Source organism: Scyliorhinus canicula, chromosome 18, assembly GCF_902713615.1.
Source record: "Scyliorhinus canicula chromosome 18, sScyCan1.1, whole genome shotgun sequence".
Taxonomy (NCBI): Eukaryota; Metazoa; Chordata; class Chondrichthyes; order Carcharhiniformes; family Scyliorhinidae; genus Scyliorhinus; species Scyliorhinus canicula.
The window spans coordinates 69728250-69754521 of NC_052163.1; the positions used below are offsets into that span (position 1 = coordinate 69728250).

A 26272-nucleotide genomic window follows, 5' to 3' on the forward strand; every position below is an offset into this window, starting at 1 on the left:
AGTCTCTCTCTCTCTCCTCAACCTCTCCAGTCTCTCTCTCCTCAACCTCTCCAGCCTCTCTCTCCTCAACCCCCCCCCCCAACAGTCTCTCTCTCCTCAATCCTCCCCCCCCCCCGTCTCTCTCCTCAACCCCCCCCCCCAGTCTCTCTCTCTGCTCAACCTCTCCACACAGTCTCTCTCTCCTCACCCACCCCCAAGTCTCTCTCTCTCTCCTCCACCCTCACCCAGTCTCTCCCTTATCCTCTCCCTCCTCCTCCAGTCTCCTCTCCTGCCCAGCCGGTCCCGGTGCAGCCGGGCAGCGGCTGTCAGAGCCCTCCCGCCGCCTCAGCCTTGGGGCCTTACCTTCAGGATATCCTCCCGCTTAAAACTCAGCTCATCGTCGGCCGTGGCCTTGAAGTCGTACTTGGCGATGGCCTCCATGGTGCGGCTGTGTCGAGCTGTGTGTGTCGCTCCGGGGCTCGGGCTCTCGGTGCCTCCACCGGCCTCTCACTCGCCAGCGTGTAGTTCTCGGCTCGGCCCGGGACCACTGCGCATGCGTACTGCCACTGGGTGCAACCACTCACCGCGCCTGCGTGGCCATTGGCCAATCAGCAGCCAGGACAAGAATGAGGCTGGAGGACCGGAAACGGCCACCAGCCAAACCCAGAACGAGGCTGCACCGGAGGGAATTACGTCAATGGAGTCAAGGGAGGCGCTGCTACCGGAAGTGCCATCAGTTATGCCCAGAATGAGGCTGGGATGCCGGAAGTTGCTGAACATCAGAGTAGTTTAGCCTTTGACCTCAGTTGATCGATGTTTTCGTGCTGGGAAGTAATTAATGTTTGTCCCAAGCTGTTTTCCTAATCTGAATAGGGTACAAGTTACTCGGAATGTGGGTAACCCTGGCATAGGTACACTAGCTGACCATTCGTGATGTTTGTCCAAGAACCACTGCAGTCTCGATGTTGCTGTGGCAATGGTGTCAATTGGAAAACTCTAGGATTCTGAGCCAATGATGGCAGGAGATGAAACATATTTAAATCAGGGTTGATTCCAGCCCCACAGGCCCTAGATTCCCAACAAAGTGAGTTAACCAATAATTTGTATATAGTTTCTGAGACCTTTGACTCTTGACTTCTCCAGTGACTTAGAGATTTGTAAGTGAATCACAAACAAACTAATTATTTGTAACATCAATAGAGTTAAGATGTGATGATGATCATAGAATATAGGCCAGCTAATCTATGACTCCCCCCCCCCCCCCCCCCCCCCCCCTCATTTATCGTCCCATCCTCTACCCAAACACACACAAGACAGACATACACACAGGGGACAGGGTTGAAGGATTGGGATTACAATGGAAGACAGAGAAATAAGTGTCCTTGTTGCTGATATTAAGATTGATGTAGTCAGCTACCAGACCAGGACGTGGAGTGCTGAAACCACCAGTTGGGTGGGATCTTCTGGCTGAAACATTCAGGCTGGACTCTCGGGCTGTGGGATCCTCTAGAGAGTCACTTTAATTTGGGGTAACCTAGGCCTTCACATGGAAGATACACTTCAGGTCTGTTCAATTTCTTATTTGTTTCCCACTCAAGCAGACTGACCAATAGCTTGTCGCAGATCAAATCACCAACTTCCACGAGACCTTAGAGTGGTCTGGTAACCTTTAGCAGAGGAAGCTGGAAAGTTCCCCCCCCCCCCCCCCCCCCCCCCCCCTTTCCTCCCACCAAACTCTGTCTTCAAGCTTTAAACACTCACTATCTGGATAGAGAGAAAAACACTGACTGTCCTGGTTGAGTCTGTACTCATGCATGCAGAACTTGGCTATCAGTTTCTGCTCGGCGATCCTGCGTTGTCGGGTACAGGAGAAAAATAGAACTGGAGGTAAGAAAGGAGGGGGAGTTTCGTTTTTGATTAGGGAGAATATCTTTCTTTTTATATAAATTTAGAGGACCCAATTTTTTTTTTCCAATTAAGGGGCAATTTAGCATAGCCAATCCATCTAACCTGCACATCTTTCGGTTGTGGGGGCGAAACCCATGAAAACACGGGGAGAATGAGCAAACTCCACATGGACAGTGGCCCAGATTAGAACCCGGGTGATGAGGGAGAATATCATGGAGTACTTAGAAGGGATATATCTGAGGGTTCGCCCATAGTCTACATGGGTGGAACTGAAAAATACGAAGGGAGAGATCACTTTGATAGGATTGTACTACAGGCCCCCAAATAGTCAGTGTAGATTGAGGAGCAAATATGTAAGGAAATTACAGATAGCTGTAAGAAAAATAGGGTAGCAATAGTTGGGGACTTTAACTTTCCCAACATTGACAAGAACAGCCAGAGCATTAGGGGCTTGGATGGAGAAAAATTTGTTGAGTGTATTCAGGAGGAATTTCTCATTCAGTCTGTGGATGGTCTGACTAGAGAGGGGTCAAAACTTGACCTCTTGGGGGAAAAAAGGAAGGGCAGGTGACAGAAGTGTTTGTGAAGGGCCACTTTGGGACCAGTGACCATAATTCCATTAGTTTTAAGATAACTATGGAGAATGATAGGTCTGGCCCTAAAGTTAAAATTCTAAATTGGGGCAAGGCCAATTTTGATGGTGTTAGATAGGAACTTTCAAATGTTAGAACATTACAGCGCAGTACGGGCCCTTCGGCCCTCGATGTTGCGCCGACCCGTGAAACCATCTGAAGCCTATCTGACCTACACTATTCCATTTTCATCCATATGTCTATCCAGTGACCACATAAATGCCCTTTAATTTGGCGAGTCTACCACTGTTGCAGGCAGGGCGTTCCACACCCCTACTACTCTCTGAGTAAAGAAACTGCCTCTGACATCTGTCCTATATCTACCACCCCTCAATTTAAAGCTATGTCCCCTCGTGTTGGTCATCATCCGAGGAAAAAGACTCTCACTGTCCACCCTATCTAACCCTCTGACTATCTTATATGTCTCTATTAAGTCACCTCTCAGCCTTCCCCTCTCTAACGAAAACAACCTCAAGCCCCTGAGCCTTTCCTTGTAAGACCTTCCCTCCATACCAGGCAACATCCTAGTAAATCTCCTCTGAACCCTTTCCAAAGCTTCCACATCCTTCCTATAATGTGGTGACCAGAACTGCACACAGTACTCCAGGAGCGGCAGCACCAGAGTTATGTACAGCTGCAGCATGACCTCGTGACTCCGAAACTCAATGCCCCTACTGATAAAGGCTAGCACACCATTTGCCTTCTTAACAACCCTATTAACCTGGGTGGCAACTTTCAGGGATTTATGTACCTGGATGCCGAGATCTCTCTGTTCATCTACACTACCAAGAATCTTGCCATTAGCCCAGTACTCTGCATTCCTGTTACTCCTTCCAAAGTGAACCACCTCACACTTTTCCGCATTAAACTCCATCTGCCAGCTCTGCAGCTTATCTATGTCCCTCTGTAACCTATAACATCCTTCAGCACTATCCACAACTCCACCGACCTTCGTGTCATCTGCAAATTTACTAACCCATCCTTCTACACCCTCTTCCAGGTCATTTATAAAAATGGCAAACAGCAGTGGCCCCAAAACAGATCCTTGCGGTACACCACTAGTAACTGAACTCCAGGATGAACATTTGCCATCAACCACCACCCTCTGTCTTCTTTCAGTTAGCCAATTACTGATCCAAACCGCTAAATCACCTTCAATTCCATACTTCCTTATTTTCTGCAATAGCCCACCGTGGGGAACCTTATCAAACGACTTACCGAAATCCATATACACCACATCAACCGCTTTACCCTCATCCACCTGTTTGGTCATCTCAAAAAACTCAATAAGGTTTGTGAGGCATGACCTACCCTTCACAAAACCGTGTTGAGTATCGCTAATCAACTTGTTCTTTTCAAGATGATTATAAACCCTATCTCTTATAACCTTTTCCAACATTTTACCCACAACCGAAGTAAGGCTCACAGGTCTATAATTACCAGGGTTGTCTCTACTCCCCTTCTTGAACAAGGGGACAACATTTGCTATCCTCCAGTCTTCCGGCACTATTCCTGTCGACAAAGACGACATAAAGATCAAGGACAAAGGCTCTGCAATCTCCTCCCTGGCTTCCCAGAGAATCCTGGGATAAATCCCATCTGGCCCAGGGGACTTATCTATTTTTACACTTTCCAAAATTGCTAACACCTCCTCCTTGTGAACCTCAATCCCATCTAACCTGGTCGACTGTACCTGAGTAGTCTCCTCGACAACATTGTCTTTCTCCAGTGTAAACACTGATGAAAAATATCCATTTAACGCTTCCCCTATCTCCTCTGATTCCACACACAACTTTCCACTACTATCCTTGATTGGCCCTAATCTTACTCTAGTCATTCTTTTGTTCCTGATATACCTATAGAAAGCCTTAGGGTTTTCCTTGATCCTATCCGCCAACGACTTTTCGTGTCCTCTCCTCGCTCTTCTTAACTCTCCCTTTAGGTCCTTCCTGGCTAACTTGTAACTCTCAAGTGCCCTAACTGAGCTTTCATGTCTCATCCTAACATAAGCCTTCTTCTTCCTCTTGACAAGTGCTTCAACTTCCTTAGTAAACCACGGTTCCCTTGCTCAACAACTTCCTCCCTGCCTGACAGGTACATACTTATCAAGGACACGCAGTAGCTGTTCCTTGAAAAAGCTCCACATTTCGATTGTACCCATCCCCTGCAGTTTCCTTCCCCATCCTATACATCCTAAATCTTGCCGAATAGCATCATAATTGCCTTTCCCCCAGCTATAATTCTTGCCTTGCGGTATATACTTATCCCTGCCCATCGCTAAAGTAAACATAACCGAATTGTGATCACTATCACCTACATCTAAATCTAACACCTGACCGGGTTCATTACCAGTACCAAATCCAATGTGGCATCGCCCCTTGTTGGCCTGTCTACATACTGTGTCAGAAAACCCTCCTGCACACACTGCACAAAAACTGACCCATCTATGTTGATTGGGGGAGTCTGTTGGCAGGCAAAGGGATGGCTGGTAAGTGGGAGGCTTTCAAAAGTATGTTAACCAGGGTTCACGGTAAGCACATTTCTTTTAGAGTGAAAGTCAAGGCTGGTAGAAGTAGGGAACCCAGGATGATTTGGTACATTGAGGCCCTGATTAAAAAGAAGAAGGAGACAATGACATGCATAGGCAACTGGGATCAAGTGGATCCCTTGAAGAGTATCAAGGTTGTCGGAGTAGGGTTAAGAGAGAAATCAGGAGGGCAAAAAGGGATTTCTTTGGCAGATAAGGCAAAGGAGAATTCAAAGAGCTTCTACAAATGCATAAGGGGGAAAAGAGTAACAAGGGAGTGATCTATAAGGTCATCTATATGCGGATCCACAAGAGATGGGTGAGATCCTAAATGAATATTTCACATCGGTATTTACTGTTGAGAGAAGCATGTTAGGGAACTTGGGGAAATAAATAGTGATGCCTTGAGAAGTGTACATATTACAGAGGAGGTGGTGCTGGAAGTCTTAAAAGCCCATCAAGGTCGATAAATCCCCAGGACCTGATGAAATGTATTTCAGAAAGTTGTGGGAGGGAAGGGAGGAAATTGTGGGTCCCCCAGCAGAGATTTTTGAATCGTCGACAGCCACAGGTGAGGTGCCTGAAGATTGGTGGTAGCAAATGTTGTGCCTTTGTTCAAGAAGGGCTGCAGGGAAAAGCCTGGGAACTACAGGCCGGTGAGCCTAACGTCCGTGATGGATAAGTTGTTAGACGGTACACCGGGGGGGGGGTCGTTGGGGTAGCGGGAGCAGCCGGGGTCAGCAGGAGTCGACTGACTTACGGAAGTACGACGAGAGGGGCAACACAGCTAGGGGGGGCCCGAGCTGGGGGGGGGGGGGGGGGAGAGAGAGAGTGGGGGGGTACCAGGTTGCTGCTGGAAGGGCCGAAGGGGGACAGATAGTGATGGGGGGGGTCGGGTTGGGGATCTGCCACCATGGGGAACGGGCTGTGGGGGTACTGTGGGCTCGTGGTGGGCCAAGGTAGAGTTATGGCTGACCGGCGCAGAGGGAGGGGGAAGAGCCCCCCGATTTGGCTGGTCACATGGAATGTAAGGGGGCTGAACGGGCCGGTGAAGCCGGCCCGGGTGGTGGCGCACTTGAAGGGGTTAGGGGCGGACGTGGCTATGCTCCAGGAAACGCACCTTAGGGTGGCAGATCAGGTTAGGCTGAGAAGAGGGTGGGTTGTACAAGTGTTCCATTCGGGGTTAGATGCGAGGAACCGGGGGGTGGCGATTTTGGTGGGAAAGAGCTTGTCGTTTATGGCGTCAGGCGTGGTGGCGGATAGCTGTGGCAGATACGTAATGGTGAGCGGTAGACTCCAAGGGGAGCGGGTGGTGTTGGTCAATGTGTACGCCCCAAATTGGGACGATGCAGGCTTCATGCGGCGCATGCTGAGTCGGATTCCAGACCTTGAGACGGGGGCTTGATATTGGGAGGAAATTTTAATACAGTGCTGGACCCGACCCTGGATCGGTCGAGGTCCAGGACCGGTAAGAGGCCGGCGGCAGCCACAGTGCTGAGTGGGTTCATGGACCAGATGGGAGGGGTGGACCCTTGGAGGTTTATGAGGCCGGGAGGTAGGGAGTTCTCGTTTTTCTCCCATGTCCATAATGTTTACTCCCGGATCGACTTTTTTGTCTTCAGCAGGGCGCTGATTCCGAGGGTGGTGGGGCGGAGTACTCGGCGATAGCCATATCAGACCATGCTCCGCATTGGGTGGACCTGGAGCTGGGGGAGGGGAAGGATCAACGCCCGCTGTGGAGGTTAGAGGTGGGGCTGCTGTGGGATGAGGAGGTATGTGGGCGGGTCCGTAGATGTATAGAGGGGTATTTGGAAGCTAATGACAATGGGGAGGTGCAGGTGGGGGTGGTCTGGGAGGCGTTGAAAGCGGTGGTTAGGGGGGAGCTGATTTCTATTAGGGCACACAGGCAGTGGGGGGAGAAAAATGAGAGGGAGAGGTTGGTGGAAGAAATGGTAAGGGTGGACAGGAGTTACGCGGAAGTCCCGGAAGAAGGGCTTTTGAGGAAGTGTTGTAGTCTCCAAGCGGAGTTTGACATATTGACCACCAGGAAAGCGGAGGCGCAGTGGAGGAGGGCGCAGGGGGCGGTATATGAGTACGGGGAGAAGGCAAGTCAGATGCTGGCCCACCAGCTCCGTAAGTGGGAGGCGGTGAGGGAGATAGGGGGAGTTAGAGATGTAGGAGGGAGTCTGGTGCGGAGTGCAAGGAGCATTAACGAGGTGTTCAGGACCTTTTATGAGGAGTTGTACCGGTCAGTGCCCTCTGGGGAGGAGGGTGGGATGGACCGCTTCTTGGACAAGCTGGAGTTCCCGAGAGTGGGAGAGGAGCGGGCGGAGGGTCTGGGGGCCCCAATCGAGTTGGAGGAGCTGATCAGGGCGATGGGGAGTATGCAGTCAGGGAAGTCACCGGGGCCTGACAGGTTCCCGGTGGAATTTTACAAGAAGTTTGTAGACCTGTTGAGCCCGCTGTTAGTGCGGACCCTGAATGAGGCAAGGGAGGGGGGGGTCTTGCCACCGACGACGTCCAGAGCATTAATTTCTTTGATCTTGAAGCGGGATAAGGACCCCCTCCAGTGTGGATCTTTAAGGCCGATCTCACTCCTCAATGTGGACGCGAAGCTGCTGGCCAAGATACTCGCCAGGAGGGTGGAGGATGTGGTCGCGCAGGTCATTCACGAGGACCAAACGGGTTTTGTGAAGGGGAGGCAGCTGAACGTCAATGTGCGGCGGCTTCTTAACGTCATAATGATGTCGGCGGTGGACGGGGAGGCGGAGATAGTGGCATCGATGAATGCGGAGAAATCTTTTGACAGGGTGGAGTGGAGCTACCTGTGGGAGGTATTGAGGAGATTTGGGTTTGGTGAGGGATTCATTAGGTGGGTGAGGCTGTTGTATAGTCCTCCGGTGGCGAGCGTGGTGAAGAATGGGAGGAGGTCGGAGGACTTTTGGTTGTCTCCCCTGCTCTTCGCGTTGGCGATCGAACCCCTGGCCATGGCACTGAGGGAATCGAGGAACTGGAGGGGGATTGTACGGGGGGGGGGGGGGGGGGTTGGGGGGGTTGGGGGGGGGGGGGGGGAACACCGGGACGCACCTCCGTTGACTCCAGCCGGGAGGGTGCAAACGGTGAAAATGGCGGTCCTCTCGAGATTCCTATTTGTATTTCAGTGTCTCCCCATCTTTATTCTGCAGTCCTTTTTTAATTGGGTCAACAGAGTGATCACGGGCTTCGTCTGGGAGGGCAAAGTAAGGAAGGTAATGCTCGAGCGGAGTCAGGGAGAGGGCGGGCTGGCGCTGCCAAATTTGAGCAACTATTACTGGGCGGCGAACATAGCCATGATCAGGAAGTAGGTGGTGGGGGAGGGGTCGGCGTGGGTGCGTATGGAGGCGGCTTCTTGTAAGGGCACCCGTTTGGGGGCGTTGGTTACTGCGCCTCTTCCCGCCGGCACGGTACTCCACCAGCCCCCTGGTGGTGGTGGCCCTGAGAGTTTGGCGGCAGTGGTGTCGTCATGTGGGAGCAGTGGGAGCATCGGTCTGGGCCCCAATTTGTGATAATCACCGGTTTACCCCGGGGACTATGGATGGGGGGGTTCTGGTTATGGCGGAGAGCAGGGATCGAGAGGATGGGGGATGTGTTCATAGAGGGGAGCTTTCCAAGTGTGAGGGCGCTGGAAGAAAAGTTTGAGCTGGCGAGGGGAAACAAATTCAGGTATCTGCAGGTACGGGACTTCCTTCGTAAACAGGTGTAAACCTTCCCATTCCTACCGCTGAGGGGGATCATAGATCATAGAATTTACAGTGCAGAAGGAGGCCATTCGGCCCATCGAGTCTGCACCAGCTCTTGGAAAGAGCACCCTACCCAAGGTCAACACCTCCACCCTATCCCCATAACCCAGTAACCCCACCCAGCACTAAGGGCAATTTTGGACACTAAGGGCAATTTATCATGGCCAATCCACCTAACCTGTACATCTTTGGACTGTGGGAGGAAACCGGAGCATCCAGGGAGGATTTGCAGACGCCACACAGACAGACCCAAGCCGGAATCGAATCTGGGACCCTGGAGCTGTGAAGCAATTGTGCTATCCACAATGCTACCGTGCTGGGATTCAGGACAGGGTAATTTCCAGAGGGTGGGTAGGGGAGGGGAGCGTCTTGGAAATTTATAAGGAGCTTATGGGGTCGGAGGAGACGCAGTCCGAGGAACAGAAGCGCAAATTGGAGGAGGAGCTGGGAGGTGAGATCGAGGATGGTCTATGGGCAGACGCGTTGAAAAGAGTCAACACGTCCGCAACATGTGCCAGGCTCAGCCTGATACAATTTAAGGTTATGCACCGGGCACACATGACAGTGGCCCGGATGAGCAGATTCTTTGGGGTGGAGGACAGGTGCACAAAATGTGTGGCAGGACCAGCGAACCATGTCCATATGTTTTGGACATGTCCAAAGCTTGGGGGATTTTGGCAGGGGTTTGCGGATGTCATGTCCGTGGTTTTAAAAACAAGGGTGTTGCTGAGTCCAGAGGTGGCGATTTTTGGGGTGTCGGAAGATCCGGGAATCCATGAGGAGAAAAAGGCAGCTGTTCTGGTCTTTGCTTCCCTGGTAGCCCAGAGGTGGATACTATTGGCATGGAGTGACTCAAAGCCCCGAAGCCGGAGAACTGGCTGTCGGACATGGCTAGCTTTCTCTGTATGGAGAAAATCAAGCTCGCCTTGAGAGGTTCACTATTAGGTTCACCCGGAGGTCTTCCAAATCATTTCTGTACTACAAACAGCAAAGGTCCCAGCATTAACACCACTAGTCACAGCCCTCCAATCAGAAAAGCATCCTTCCATTGCTACTCTCTGCCCTCTATGACCCAGCCAGTACTGTATCCTTCTTGCCAGCTCACCTCTGATCCCGTGTGGCCAGAAGGATTTGGACAAGGAGAGTGTGCATTGAAGTGGCAAATTAAATACAATGTGGAAAAGTGTGAGATTATGCACTTTGGAAGGAAGAATTTTGGCATAGACTATTTTCTAAGTGGGGAAATGCTTTGGAAATCAGAAGCACAAAGGCACGATTCCCGTTAATGTGCAGGTTCAGTCGGCAGTTGAGAAGGCAAATGCAACATTAGCATTCATGTCAAGGGGGCTAGAATACAAGACCAGCGAGGTACTTCTGAGGCCGTATAAGGCTCTGGTCAGACCCCAATTGGAGTATTGTGAACAGTTTTTGCCCCTGTATTTAAGGAAGGATGTGCTGGCCTTGGAAAGTGTCCAGAGGAGGTTCACAAGTATGATCCCTGGAATGAAGAATTTGTTGTATGAGGAACGGTTGAGGACTCTGGGTCTGTACTCGTTGGAGTTTAGAAGGATGAGGGGGGATCTTATTGAAACTTACAGGATACTGCAAGGCCTGGATGGAGTGGACGTGGAGTTTCCACTTGTAGGTGAAACTGGAACCAGAGGACACCATCTCAGACTAAATGGAAGATCCTTTAAAACAGATGAGGAGGAATTTCTTCAGAGGATGGTGAATCTGTGGAACTCTTTGCCACAGAAGGCTGTGGAGGCCAAATCACTGAGTGTCTTTAAGGCAGAGATAGATAGGTTCTTGATTAATAAGGGGATCAGGGGTTATGGGGAGAAGGCAGTACAAAGAGACATATAAGATAGTCAGAGGGTTAGATAGGGTGGACAGTGAGAGTCTTTTTCCTCGGATGGTGATGACCAACACGAGGGGACATAGCTTTAAATTGAGGGGTGAGAGATATAGGACAGATGTCAGAGGCAGTTTCTTTACTCAGAGAGTAGTAGGGGTGTGGAATGCCCTGCCTGCAATAGTAGTAGACTCGCCAACTTTAAGGGCATTTAAGTGGTCACTGGATAGACATATGGATGAAAATGGAATAGTGTAGGTCAGATAGGCTTCAGATGGTTTCACAGGTCGGCGCAACATCGAGGGCCGAAGGGCCCGTACTGCGCTGTAGTGTTCTATGTTCTATGTTCTAATGGGGGATGAGAAAAATATCAGCCATGATTGAATGGCAGAGCAGACTCGATGGGCCTAATTCTGCTCCTATAGAACATAGAATGATACAGCGCAGTACAGGCCCTTCGGCCCTCAATGTTGCACCGACATGGAAAAAAAAACTAAAGGCCATCTAACCTACACTATGCCCTTATCATCCATATGCTTATCCAATAAACTTTTAAATGCCCTCAATGTTGGCGAGTTCACTACTGTTGCAGGTAGGGCATTCCACGGCCTCACCACTCTTTGCGTAAAAAACCCACCTCTGACCTCTGTCCTATATCTATTACCCCTCAATTTAAGGCTATGTCCCCTCGTGATAGCCACCTCCATCCGCGGGAGAAGGCTCTCGCTGTCCACCCTATCTAACCCTCTGATCATTTTGTATGCCTCTATTAGGTCACCTCTTAACCTTCTTCTCTCTAACGAAAACAACCTCAAGTCCATCAGCCTTTCCTCATAAGATTTTCCCTCCATACCAGGCAACATCCTGGTAAATCTCCTCTGCACCCGTTCCAAAGCTTCTACGTCCTTCCTATAATGGGGCGACCAGAACTGTACGCAATACTCCAAATGCGGCCGTACTAGAGTTTTGTACAACTGCAACATGACCTCATGGCTCCGGAACTCAATCCCTCTACCAATAAAGGCCATCACACCATAGGCCTTCTTCACAACCCTATCAACCTGGGTGGCAACTTTCAGGGATCTATGTACATGGACACCGAGATCCCTCTGCTCATCCACACTACCAAGAATTTTACCATTAGCCAAATATTCCGCATTCCTGTTATTCTTTCCAAAGTGAATCACCTCACACTTCTCCACATTAAACTCCATTTGCCACCTCTCAGCCCAGCTCTGCAGCTTATCTATGTCCCTCTGTAACCTGCAACATCCTTCCACACTGTCTACAACTCCACCGACTTTAGTGTCGTCTGCAAATTTACTTACCCATCCTTCTGCTCCCTCCTCTAGGTCATTTATAAAAATGACAAACAGCAACGGCCCCAGAACAGATCCTTGTGGTACGCCACTCGTAACTGAACTCCATTCTGAACATTTCCCATCAACCACCACTCTCTGTCTTCTTTCAACTAGCCAATTTCTGATCCACATCTCTAAATCACCCTCAATCCCCAGCCTCCGTATTTTCTGCAATAGCCGACCGTGGGGAACCTTATCAAACGCTTTACTGAAATCCATATACACCACATCAACTGCTTTACCCTCGTCCACCTGTTCAGTCACCTTCTCAAAGAACTCGATAAGGTTTGTGAGGCATGACCTACCCTTCACAAAACCATGCTGACTATCCCTAATCATATTATTCCTATCTAGATGATTATAAATCGTATCTTTTATAATCCTCTCCAAGACTTTACCCACCACAGATGTTAGGCTCACCGGCCTATAGTTACCGGGGTTATCTCTACTCCCCTTCTTGAACAAAGGGACCACATTTGCTATCCTCCAGTCCTCTGGCACTATTCCTGTAGCCAATGATGACCTAAAAATCAAAACCAAAGGCTCAGCAATCTCTTCCCTGGCTTCCCAGAGAATCCTAGGATAAATCCCATCAGGCCCCGGGGACTTATCTATTTTCACCTTGTCCAGAATTGCCAACACTTCTTCCCTACTCACCTCAATGCCATCTATTCTAATAGCCTGGGTCTCAGCATTCTCCTCCACAATATTATCTTTTTCCTGAGTGAATACTGACAAAAAGTATTCATTTAGTATCTCGCTTATCTCCTCAGCCTCCACACACAACTTCCCACCACTGTCCTTGACTGGCCCTACTCTTACCCTAGTCATTCTTTTATTCCTGACATACCTATAGAAAGCTTTTGGGTTTTCCTTGATCCTACCTGCCAAAGACTTCTCATGTCCCCTCCTTGCTCGTCTTAGCTCTCTCTTTAGATCCTTCCTCGCTTCCCTGTAACTATCAAGCGCCCCAACTGAAACTTCACGCCTCATCTTCACATAGGCCTCCTTTTTCCTCTTAACAAGAGATTCCACTTCTTTGGTAAACCACGGTTCCCTCGCTCTACCCTTTCCTCCCTGTCTGACTGGTACGTACTGATCAAGAACACGCAATAGCTGTTCCTTGAACAAGCTCCACATATCCAGTGTGCCCAACCCTTGCAGCCTACTTCTCCAACCTACACATCCTAAGTCATGTCTAATGGCATCATAATTGCCCTTCCCCCAGCTATAACTCTTGCCCTGCGGGGTATACTTATCCCTTTCCATCACTAATGTAAAGGTCACCGAATTGTGGTCACTGTCTCCAAAGTGTTCACTTACCTCCAAATCTAACACCTGGCCTGGTTCATTACCCAAAACCAAATCCAAAGTGGCCTCACCTCTTGTTGGCCTGTCAACATATTGTGTCAGAAAACCCTCCTGCACACATTGTACAAAGAACGACCCATCCAATGTACTCGAACTATATCTTTTCCAGTCAATATTAGGAAAGTTAAAGTCTCCCATAACAACTACCCTGTTACTTTCGCTCTTTTCCAGAATCATCTTCGCCATCCTTTCCTCTACATCTCTAGAACTATTAGGTGGCCTATAGAAAACTCCCAGCAGGGTGACCTCTCCTTTCCTGTTTCTAACCTCAACCCATACTACCTCGGAAGAAGAGTCCCCATCTTGCACCCTTTCTGCCACCGTAATACTGTCCTTGACTAGCAGCGCCACACCTCCCCCTCTTTTGCCCCCTTCTCTGACTATGGTCTTATGGTCTAATGTGCCACTATCAGCAACCTTCTTAGTTTACCTTCCCTTTGTCTTTCTGTCCATGAAAGCCATGCAGACACGGGGAGAATGTGCAAACCCCACACGGACAGTGAGCTGGGATCGACCATGGAACCTCGGTGCCATGAGACAGCAGTGCCAACCACTGTGCCACTATGCTGCTTAATCCATCAGTATAGTTGACTGCAAGAAGTGAGTTTATTTTTGGGTTTACATCAAGATCTCTTAATTCTATAAAAGCAATGTTTGATGGACCAAAGTAACCTAAATCCAGCCTGTATTTCTTCATGCAAATCTGGAACATGCACCCCCAAATGACTGTCGATGCTGGAGGTCAATTAGAACTTTCAAAATTCAAATTGATAGATTTTTATTGGGTAAGGGTATAAAGTGATATGGACCAAAATGCATAAAAACAAAAGAAATAGAAGGAGTAGACCATTTAGCCCTTTGAGCGTGCTCCACCTTAGCCGATCTGACTGTGGCCTTTACTCCACTTTCCTGGCCACCCCCATAACCATTAACCCTCTTGTAGCTCAAATACTTGTTGAATTCAGCATTGAATATATTCAATGACCAAGCTTCCACTGCTTTCAGGAGAAGTGAATTCCAAAGGCTAACCACCCTATGAGAGAAGAAATTCTTAAATGGGAGGCCTCATATTTTTAAACTGTTCCAAATTATTATTGGTTGAGGACTAATGGCAATATATTTTAGTTTATTGACAAACCGGAAAACTCCTTAACCTAACTTACAATAAGGATAAGTGCGTGTTTAGCACTGTTGGTCGTTCTGGGTGAGTGTGCTTAACACTCACTTGGTTCCGTTTCACGTTCGAAGCTCTGGAGTCGCCAGGTGCCGTAAAGACACCGCCACAGGTTTCAAGGTGAAGTTCAAAGCAATAAAGCTGTACACCAATTAGTAAGTCCAAAACAATTAGAGTTTATTATAACACAATTATAATAACACTCATGCACACACTAAAGATTAAACTTACTTCTACCACTAAACAACTAATACTTAGCGAAGAAGGAACTGCAAGGTCAGGGAACAAGGCCTTTGTTCTGTTCTGGTCTGCAGGCTTCGAATCGCTATCAGTTGGCAAGGGTGTCAGTAATGCCGGTTTCAGGTAGCGGTCGTCGTTTAGGCACTTACGTTTTGGTGGCTGCTGCTCAACGGCTGATGTAGAAAACGGGTCTGGAGGCTGGAGCCGGAGGCCGGAGACAGGAGACTGAACCATGTGTGGGACCTTTCTTTTATAGGTCCCAGGGAGTCCGCGCCCCTTTGGGCGGACTCCCTTACCTGCTTGGGATCGATTGGGCCTCTTCCCAATCGATATGGTTTGAACCCCCCAATCATAGGGCCGTTCCTTGGTTGCTGGGGCGGTTCTTAGGACTTATTGTCCTGGGCTTCTCTGGTGCCACTGGGTCTGGTCTCCTATTGAATGTATCGATTAATACTTAATTTGTGTCCATTGTATCTGGGACTTGCCCGGTATCACCTCATTAGTATGCTAACGACTTCTCTTTCACAGCGCTGCCTGGTCTCTGCAGCAGTCAGAAACCGGTTTCTGTAGTTGTCCCAAGACATAATTGCTCTGCAAGCTGTTTGCTCTTTAACATGTCCGTTTTCCCTGCATTCTTTGCAGTCTTCCATTTTGTGTTCGTTAGTGGCCATCTCAGGTGGCTACACTTCGTCTTTGTGATCCTCACGAGAAATCGTGAAGGATCACCTAAGTCCGATTCCTTTGTGTTCCTTTGTGTTTCCTGACCTCAGCGAGTTCCAGGGCGTCTACTCTGTCCTCAACTATGGCAAAAACGTTTAGCTAACATTTTCTGATTGGCGCTATGTCAAAGGGGACATGCATTACCGATTCGAATCGGGAACCTCTAACTATCGCAATAACTACTCTCGTCTCTCGTTTAAACATCCTATAACATTCTAAAGCCTTACATCCTATAAAATTCTAAAGTCTTACTCATTCATACCACAGTATCTTTACATCTCGCTTTCTGACTCGGCAGTCGAGTACAGAACATTATAATACATCCATAATCATTTTTATTTACAGATCGCATTAAATTAAATCTTTTATTATTCATCAATGGGTTGGGGGGTTTGGTGGAATCCGAAAATAGGGGATTGAACTCTGTAAATGGTTGAGGCGCAAGAGCGGGAAGCTCTCCTTTTCCATTTCCTCATCCTGAGGGTCTGCACTATGATGCAGAGAACTGCAATCACCAAAAGTGATTCAATGATATATGAAAGCGAGTACCAGGTCATGAATTTTGTGCACCAGGTCTGAACCTCGCTGTTCATCACTGGGCTTTGAGAATTCGGTGTGTGGGAAACATTAACGGCGGGGGTCATGGGGGAAACATGGTTTGCGTCCGCGCGCAAAAATACAAAAACAGTAACTAAAAACATGTAGTTTTCCATCGTGGTCTTCTTTCTTCTCTTCCTTCTCTTCCTTCTGTATGGCTGATCTTGCTGTGATCCATCCTTCGACTGTTCGAAAGCTATGGGATCAAGCACAGTATCTGTCAATACATAGTTTAATACCTGTAATGTTAGTGTATCTGTCCTCTCATTCCAATTGTCCCTTAAATGAATGGCCAAGTCACACCCTGTGACTCCCGTCATTTTTTTTTCAAAAGCGAATTTAGGACCAGACATACACCTAGCAACTTTTCCACTGCGAGCCGTCTCGCAGGCTTTGCGATTTACCATCCGAATGTTCCTGGATGTAAATAGCATGTGGGATGGCTGCCGAAGGGCTACCTTAAAGAAAAATGAAACCAAAGTTTGGAACGAAAATGTCGAATGAGTTGCGTGTGGGCCTCTACGGGTAAGATTTGTATGGGATCCCCGGGTAGGGCGTGCTGTGCTGTACCCAAGCTTAGCTGACCAAAAGGGGGTTCTCAGACAGGGCGGGTCCTCAATGCCGTTTCTCCACTGCCTGAGCAACCTGAAATGAACGGGCAAGAATGTAGTCATAGTGGAATTGCAGCCTCTATTCCCAGAATAGAGGGGCACCATAAAAACAAGGGAGGAGCCAAGATGCTCCAACATCTGCAAACAGAAGACAAGTTGTGAACATTGTCGGTTGACCAGAGGACATTTTAATTGAGTGAAGTTCTCAGAAGTTTCTGCGGACAAACTAACGTGCATGTGAGGTGGTCACAAGCTTTTCAGCTGAAAAGGAAGTGGCCAATCTCCAAAAAAAAAACATTTAACAAACAAACAAACAAAACATACGTGCAGGTTCCATCAGAAAGGACATCGCTTCTCTCAAGCGGTCCCTCTTTTACATCATCTGGACACCTCACTTCTCCTCAGTCTCTGCGAACAGGGTCGCAAAGGGGTTGCCGTGTCGGGAGTCAGACATCAAGTCCTCCTCTTCTCCCGGATCCCATACCCTCGTATGGATCAGGCATGCAATCTTTGCATTGTGTGACCAGGGGTCACTCTCGTCATTGCGGACAAGTCGCCAAGAATTGTCCCTGTGCCAAATCGTGGGGTCTAAGATTAAAGGAGCATTGTCGGGGTCGTCAGTGTTGGGTGGTGGGTTTGGGTTTGGATATTTAATATAGGTGACCTCCATGGGGTCACTGGAGTCGGGGTCGTAGTTGCTAAAGCGGGGGCTGTAGGGTGGGTGCTGTGGCTGTCCTCTTTGTCACAGTCACTGTCACTGTCTCTGCTGTGGCAGCTTGTAGGCGTTCCGGGCGTGGTCTGGAGTCAGTGGGCGGAGTCGAGGGTGAGTCCGATGAGGAACTGGTCTGTGAGGGGGAGGGTGGAAATGTGTCTCTTGTGGGCGGGGCGAGATGTTCTGCTGCGTCTAGTAGGACACGGTGTGAGTGGTTGGACTGTGTTCCATAAGCCTTCAGTTGGTTAATATGAAACCACGCAGTCTTACCATTGGGGTATTTTATTCTATAAACTGAGGGGCTGATTTTGTCCGAAATTGAATACGGGCCGGAAAATTTAGGAGCCACAAACGTGCTGGGGTTGTAAACCTGAAATTCCGTGGGGTGAACATTCTTATTAAACCAGGCCGTGCTCTGTTTTCGTCGTTTGCCCAATGTTACTGTGGCTGCTAACTGTGCAGACTTCACAGTTTCAACTAAATCTTTGACTGCTTTCTCATGTGTGAGGGCCGTCACTTCGGGGCTGGTCATGTCCAGTCCTAAAAGGAATTCTGTCCCTTTCATAGGGCGTCCGGTCATGAGTGTGTGTGGGGTGAAACCTGTGGATGATGAAACTGTGTTGCGGATGAACATTAGTGCGAATGGGAGCACTGAATCCCAAGTCGAATTGTTCTCCTGTAGCATCTTCCTAAGGGTCGATTTTAGGGTCTGATTCATGCGTTCTACTATCCCGCTTGACTGGTGGCGATACGCAATGTGGAAATTCTGTTTTATGCCGAATATGGTCAGGACGTTCTTCATGACCCGTCCTGGAAAGTGAGATCCCTGATCTGACTCTATACTTCTGGGGAGACCCCATCTCGTAAAGATGTGGTGGGTCAGGATCTTTGCAGCTGTCTTAGCTGTGTTGGTTCGTGAAGGGAAGGCCTCTACCCATTTGGTAAAGGTATCTAAAACCACCAGAACATATTTATAGCCATTCCTGCAAGGGGGCAATGGTCCTATAAAATCGATCTGGAGGTTTGTCCAGGGGCCATTAACGGGGCGAGTGTGGCTGAGTTGTGCCTTCTTTGAATACCTCTCCGGGTTATTCTGTGCGCAAATTAGACAATTCTCTATGTAGTGTGTCACATCTTGTCGTAAGTTGGGCCACCAACAGAGTTGTCTAAGGTGTCTTGTGATCGGGTCGATCCCTTGGTGTCCATGACTGTCATGGAATAAGGCAATCATTTGATTCCTATCTTGTTCAGGAACCACATACAGTTTGTCTTTAATGATCACACCCTCATGTGTGGTCAAAGCGTGTTTGAATCTATCATACTGTGCTACAAAGTTTCCTTTAAAAATATCCCGGAGATTTCCGTCCTGTTTCTGTGCCTGTACCAAATCTTTGATGTCTGTCTGTGAGACCTGAACTGCACTCACAGGGGCGCTAGCTGGTGCGCTAGCTGGGGGTGTCCAAAAGTGGCCTCGCCTGGAACCTGCTTTTGCCAGTGCGTCGGCTTTTATATTTCCAGGGGGGGATGACCTATGGTGACTCCTAACTTTAACTATGCCATACGTCCTATCCTTTGCTTTCTCTAGGATATGGCAGAGTAATGGGGCTGATGGAAGGGGCTTGCCGTCTGCGGAGACAAAACCTCTTGTCCTCCACAGGGGTAGAAAATCGGTCAGGCTGTTACAAACATATAAGCTGTCCGAATATATGTCTGCTGGGCTGGGAAACAAATCTGGGTGGTCCACTATGTATGCTATGGCCGCGAGCTCTGCTGCCTGCGCGCCTAAGTGACCTGGTAATTTTAAAGAAATTTCCTCTAGTGCGCGACCCTGCGCATCCTCCACATAGATCCCGCATCCAGTGATGTGTTCTCCATCTAAAACTGTGGATGAACCGTCCACATATATTTTCAGTGGGGCACACGTGTCTGTGTGCTGGGGGTCTGGCTTGAATTCCCTATCTTTCTGGGGGGCGTCTTTGCAATGAAGGGTCCTGTGTTGTGTAGGGGTGCTACAATTTCACATTCATGGGGTTGTCCTGGATACTGGAGGTTGACTGCTAAAAATGTGTGTGTCCTGGTCCGTTTAACTGTTATGTCCTGTCCTTGTAACAGTAACGTCCACCTAGCTGCTCTTATCTGGCTCACTGAACCGTCCTTCAGTCAACCGTCTAAAAGTAACTGTGTGGGGGTGTGCTCGGTCAAAATGGTGATGGGATTGAGCCCGGTAATGTACGAGAAGTACTGAACTGCCCAAAAAACTGCTAGGAGGTGCCTCTCGCAGGCTGAAAATCCTTGCTCTACGGGGTCTAAAAGTCGTGAGGCATAAGCCACGGGTCGTAGCTGCTCGTGCCGTTCCTGAAGGAGCACGGCCGAGAGGGTCAGATCGGTGCTAGCTACCTCTATTGCATAGGGGGAGAGTTGGTCTGGAACTTGTAGCGTGGGTGCTGCGCTAAGGGCTTTCTTTAATTCTTCCACAGCCTCTGTATGCTGCGGAAGCCATTCCCAAGGGGCTCCTTTCTTAAGGAGGTCTGAGAGTGGGGCTGCCTTTGTTGCGAATCCATCGATATGGTTCCGACCGTACCCAACTAGTCCTAAAAACGACCGGAGGGCTGAAACATTCTGGGGAAGGGGCAATTTGACAATAAATTCAATTCTTTTGAACTCGATCTCGCGTTTGCCGTGTGTGATGACTGTACCCAAATACATCACTTGGTTCTCTAATATTTGGGCCTTTCTGGGGTTAACTTTACATCCAATCTCTTGTAAAATTTCCAGGAGCTCGGCCAGAAGCGTGATGTGCTCTGCCTTGGTGTCTGTCTGCAGTAATAGGTCGTCCACATACTGTACCAGACATTCGGGTCGGGAAAATTTGACTAATCCATTTGCCAGCTGTCGGTGGAAAATGGAGGGTAAATTGTGGAATCCTTGTGGGAGGCATGTCCACGTATACTGCTGTCCTTTGAATGTGAAGGCAAATTTGTACTGGCACGCCTTTGCCAATGGGATTGACCAGAAGCCATTGCTAATGTCCAATACCGTGAAATATTTGGAGTGGAGTCCCTGCTTGGACTCGGGACTTGTTGCTACCGTGGGGGCTACTGCTGGGTTTACTTTGTTGAGTTCCCGATAATCAATGGTCAGACGCCATGATCCGTCGGGCTTCCTCACTGGCCAAATAGGTGCATTATTGGTCGAGGCTACTGTCCTAAGTACCCCTTGCTTTAATAAGCTTTCTATCACTTTTCCAATTTCTCCCTCTGCTTCTATGGGAAATCGGTACTGTCTCTGTGGTCTGGGGTCAGGTCCAGTAACTTGAACTTGTCCAGTCATTCTGCCGCAGTCATGCCGGTGACTGGCAAATGCTGTCCTGTGTCGGTTCAAAACTGTCCTAACTTTTCTGTCCGTGCTAAGCGCGGTCAGGTCGAAACAATAGTCGCCTACTGCGCTAATCCTATTTGCATACTCTCCTACTGTGAGAGTTGCGGGTGCTCTGTCCGATTTTGCCATTCTCCAGACACACTGATTGACTGGATCGAACGACAGGCTGTGGGCATTCATAAAATCAATACCCAGTATGTGTTCTGCTGTGTGGGGCAGATTAACTAAAACAATGGGGTGTCTGGTGGAGATGTTCCCTAGCTGAATTGATACAGGGGCTGTAATGTGTCCCTGCTGCGAGTGACCTGTAAATCCGCTGAGTGTAATTGTGGATGTGGTCGGCCACGTGTCTGCCTGTGCTGTAATGGTGGAATTAATTGTTGTGCTGGACCCTCCTGTGTCCCAAAGTAATTCTATGGGCTTCCCTCTAACCTTTGCTGTGACTACCGGCCTTCCGGATCGGTCCCAGAGGGTGTCACAGACCCAAGTGGGGGAGCCCGTACACCGTCAGTCCGTTCCGTCCACATTGGTCTGTCCTGACTGCGTCCCTATACTATGGATAGGCTTAGGTTTGTTCCTGTTCAGAGTGCCTGTCTGCTGGCCTCTCTGAGATCTCTGTGCGGCGTTGCATTCTTTTGCAAAATGTCCTAACTGTCCACAGTTGCAGCATTCCTGCGACTTCTGTGGAGGGCTGTTCTTCCCTTCGTTTACCCATGCGGGGTTTTGGTGCGCTCTCACTGCCTGAATATCCGCTGCAGCCTGAGCTTCCTCTGGGGTCTTTACTTTAAATTTGCCCTGGACAGATTGTTCCCAAGCGCGGGACAATCTTTTCAGAACCTATTTCTCATTATGGGCCTCTTCTGAGGGCTCATAACTACTACAAACATTCTGTCCTGCATCTGTGGCATGGGAGATTATGGTGCGGGTCCATTTAACCATATTGTCTCTGTTTAAATGTGCGCGGTCCATTTTGCCAAAAACGGCAGTGAAATGGATCCACAGTCTTCCTGCGAATGCTGTGGGATGCTCCGTCCTCTTTTGCCTACATTTATTTAGGCCTTCGACTGGGTCTCCTCTATTGTACCCTATCGCGTCTAAAATGGATGTATGCATCTCCTCTAGTGTGCCTCCTCCAACGTTCTGTGGGTCGGGGAGGGCTGCAACTACCGATGGGTCTAAACTCAAAACACTGAGCTTCACCTGCTCTCCCTCATCCAGGCCGTACATGGTAGCCTGCTGTTTCACTTTCGTGAAAAATTGGTGGGGGTCTGTGGTGGGGAGAAACGGGGTGATTTTCTCACACCCATCCCTCAGTTGTGTTACAGTTAAGGGGGTGGTGCAGGTGATGTCGGGTGCGCCGTCTGTGGTTGCCTTTCTTTGGGTGGTGACTGGGTTCATAGGTGCGGGTGCTATCTGATCTGTGGGGGGTTGGGGTGCTTTCCTCTTCTGTTGCGCTGCTGGCGCACATGTTCCCTGAACATAGCGCTGCGCTGTCTCGCTCAATTCTTGCCAATCTGGGGCATTCTCCTCATCTAACTGTGTTCCAAAGGTGCTTTGGAACCCATTCTGTACTGAAAGCAACGATTGCAGCTCTGCAGTCTGCTTCCTACACTTTGCGTGGTCCACTGTGCTTTGTCTTTGTTCTGTGTGGCAGCATGGAGTGCTCTTAAAGCTGCCTTTAGGTCAGAGCATTGCCTCTGCAATGCCTCTACCTGCTTTTCTGACTCTTCTCGTATCAGGACCGCACGCTGCACATCTTGATAGGCTTTTTTGTATTGGGTTTGGGAACTGCTCAGATGGGCTAGACACGACTGATGTGCCCGCTTGGCATCATCCACCTCTCTACCCTTCTCTGCCAGCTTCCCTCTTAGCTCGAGGTTTTCCCTTTCGATGTCCCTGACATCTACTTTACTCATTCTATTCCTTTCCTCTAGCTCTGCTCGGAGCGTCCGAACGACCTCCTCTGTGCCTCGCAATTGTGCCAAACAGGACATAATTGCCATCGGCTTGCGTGCTTTACTTAGATTATTTTTATGAATTTGAGAGAGGTTTTCCCACCAAGAATGTCCTATACTCCCGGGACCTGTCTCCTCATTCACACAAAACTCACTCCAAAGGGGCCATCCTTTCTCTTTGAGATATTTTCTGAGTTCCAGCTCCCATACGGGACACTGGTCTACTCTGCTACTGCTGGCCGCTGCGACCACGAACTGCTCTGGGTTCATGAGGCGTTCCATTGCCTGCATGGCCATTTCCTCTTTCTGTCTTTAATTTGGAACAGGGGATGATCAGGTAATGTTTTAAAATACAGATACGGCTTTTGCTATGTTCCGATTATAAAACTCCCGACAGTTTGTCACAACACAAAAATCTCTCAGTTTAACCTTACAACCCTGTTGTAAGTTACGCATGCAAAAACACACTTCCGAATTATCGTTAGTGATTTGAACTCCTTGAACACTTGTGGTATTTCCTTTTTCCCAATTAGATTTCCAATTCAAATTTCTGGGTTCTCTCGGAGTGGGGGGCCACTTCGAATCGAGTCCCGTCGGATGTCGCCACTAAATGTTGGTCGTTCTGGGTGAGTGTGCTTAACACTCACTTGGCTCTGTTTCACGTTCTAAGCTCTGGAGTCGCCAGGTGCCATAAAGACACCGCCACAGGTTTCAAGGTGAAGTTCAAAGCAATAAAGCTGTACACCAATTAGTAAGTCCAAAACAATTAGAGTTTATTACAACACAATTATAATAACACTCATGCACACGCTAAAGATTAAACTTACTTCTACCACTAAACAACTAATACTTAGCTAAGAAGGAACTGGCCTTTGTTCTGTTCTGGTCTGCAGGCTTCGAATCGCTATCAGTTGGCAAGGGTGTCAGTAATGCCGGTTTCAGGTAGCGGTTGTCGTTTAGGCACTTACGTTTTGGTGGCTGCTGCTCAACGGCTGATGTAGAAGACAGGGGTCTGGAAGCTGGAGCCGGAGGCCGGAGACAGGAGACTGAACCATGTGTGGGACCTTTCTTTTATAGGTCCCAGGGAGTCCGCGCCCCTTTGGGCGGACTCCCTTACCTGCTTGGGATCGATTAGGCCTCTTCCCAATCGATATGGTTTGAACCCCCCAATCATAGGGCCGTTCCTTGGTTGCTGGGGCGGTTCTTAGGACTTATTGTCCTGGGCTTCTCTGGCGCCACTGGGTCTGGTCTCCTATTGAATGTATCGATTAATACTTAATTTGTGTCCATTGTATCTGGGACTTGCCCGGTATCACCTCATTAGTATGCTAATGACTTCTCTTTCACAGCGCTGCCTGGTCTCTGCAGCAGTCAGAAACCGGTTTCTGCAATTGTCCCAATACATAATTGCTCTGCAAGCTGTTTGCTCTTTAACATGTCCGTTTTCCCTGCACTCTTTGCAGTCTTCCATTTTGTGTTCGTTAGTGGCCATCTCAGGTGGCTACAGCACCGGCCGTCTAGCCATCCTCGGCTACGTAGTGCGTAACGGAGTGATAGGCCCCGACCCCGAACGCATGCGCCCCCTGATGGAACTCCCTCTCCCCAATACCCTCAAATCCCTTAAACGCTGCCTGGGTTTCTTCGCTTACTACGCCCAATGGGTTCCCAATTACGCCGACAAGGCCCGTCCCCTCATTCAGTCCACGACCTTCCCGCCGTCGTCAGAGGCCTGCCAGGCCTTTAGCCGCATCAAAGCGGACATCGCAAAGGCCACGATGCGCGCCACCAACGATTCCCTCCCCTTCCAGGTCAAGAGCGACGCATCAGAAGTACTCTGGCGGCCACCCTGAACCAAGCGGGCAGACCCGTGGCCTTCTTCTCCAGAACCCTCCAGGCTTCCGAACTCCGCCACGCCTCAGTGGAAAAGGAAGCCCAGGCCATAGTCGAAGCTGTACGACATTGGAGGCACTATTTGGCCGGCAGGAAGTTTACCCTCCTCACAGACTAACGGTCAGTAGCTTTCATGTTCGATAATGCACAGAGGCCAAGATTAAGAACGACAAAATCTTGCGGTGGCGGATCGAGTTGTCCACGTACAACTATGATATCTTGTATCGTCCTGGGAAGCTCAATGAGCCTCCTGATGCCCTGTCCCACGGTACCTGCGCCAGCGCGCAGATAGACCGCCTCCGCTCCCTCCACGCGGACCTCTGCCATCCAGGGGTGACCCGTTTCTATCATTTCATAAAGACCCGCAACCTGCCCTACTCCATCGAGGAAGTCAGGACAGTAACCCGTGACTGCCACATCTGTGCCGAGTGCAAACCGCACTTCTACCGCCCCGAGCGCGCGCATCTGATCAAAGCATCCCGCCCCTTCGAACGTCTCAGCATAGACTTCAAGGGGCCCCTTCCCTCTAGCAGCTGCAACATTTACTTCCTGACGGTGATCGATGAATACTCCCGCTTCCCCTTCGCCATTCCCTGCCCCGACATGACCACATCGACTGTCATTAAGGCCCTCCTCTCCATCTTCTCCCTGTTCGGCTACCCCGCGTACATACACAGCGATCGGGGTCCTCCTTTATGAGCGATGAGCTGCGTCAATTCCAGCTCAGCAGGGGCATTGCCTCCAGCAGGACGACTAGCTATAACCCCCGGGGTAACGGACAGGTCGAGCGGGAGAATGGTACCATCTGGAAGACCATACTACTGGCCCTCCGGTCCAGAGATCTCCCTATTTCCTGATGGCAAGAGGTTATCCCCGATGCCCTACATTCTATCCGCTCCCTCCTCTGTACCACAACTAGTCAGACACCTCATGAACGTCTTCTTGTTTTCCCCAGGAAGTCGTCCTCCGGATCCACTCTCCCGACATGGCTGGCCGCCCCCGGACCCATCTTGCTCCGGAAGCATGTGCAGGTGCACAAGTCCGACTCGTTGGTGGAACAAGTCCAGTTACTCCACGCTAACCCGCAGTATGCGTACGTGGAGTACCCCGACGGTCGGCAGGACACGGTCTCCCTCCGGGACCTGGCACCCGCCGGCGTGCGGCCCTCCCCCCCTTCACCACAGACCCCCCCCTGTCCTTTTTCCCCCAGTGCCCCACCCAGGCCACCCCTCCCCCATCCATGGCGTCTCCCCCACCAGCCCGGGGTACGGAGACAGTTCAAGGACCATCGCTCCCGGAGTCCAGGACATCAGCTGAACCACCACCATCGGCTAAACCAACGTCACCAACTCCACTGCGGCGGTCTGCCAGGACGTCAAAGGCTGATTGAGTCCATTTAACTTCAACACCACCTTGGACCTTGTATGGACACTATGTACTGTTGCTAAATGTCTGGGCCAGTGGGAAGCTCTCCCTACTACTCATACCACCAGTCCCCCCCCCCCCCCCCCCCACCAGCTCTCGCTGACACCCCCCCCCCCCCGGCTTCTTTCTCCGCAAGGGGTGAATGTGGTGGTATGATT

At 49.7% G+C, this 26272-nt stretch overlaps 2 protein-coding genes across 2 annotated transcripts in view; one reads left to right on the forward strand and one right to left on the reverse strand.

The window, feature by feature from the left end:
• Positions 1-550, reverse strand: part of LOC119952857 (growth factor receptor-bound protein 2) — a 195323-nt gene extending 194773 nt beyond the window's left edge. Inside the window, exon 1 of the mRNA XM_038776415.1 lies at positions 343-550. Within this exon, the coding sequence (XP_038632343.1) occupies positions 343-420 (78 nt within the window). The 5' untranslated portion in view covers positions 421-550. The remainder of the gene's footprint in view (positions 1-342) is intronic.
• Positions 551-789: 239 nt separating this feature from the next.
• LOC119952915 overlaps positions 790-26272 on the forward strand; it is a 111316-nt gene continuing 85833 nt past the window's right edge. The window contains exons 1-2 of the mRNA XM_038776545.1: positions 790-1063; positions 13871-14012. The gene's annotated coding sequence lies outside the window, so the exon portion shown is untranslated. The remainder of the gene's footprint in view (positions 1064-13870; positions 14013-26272) is intronic.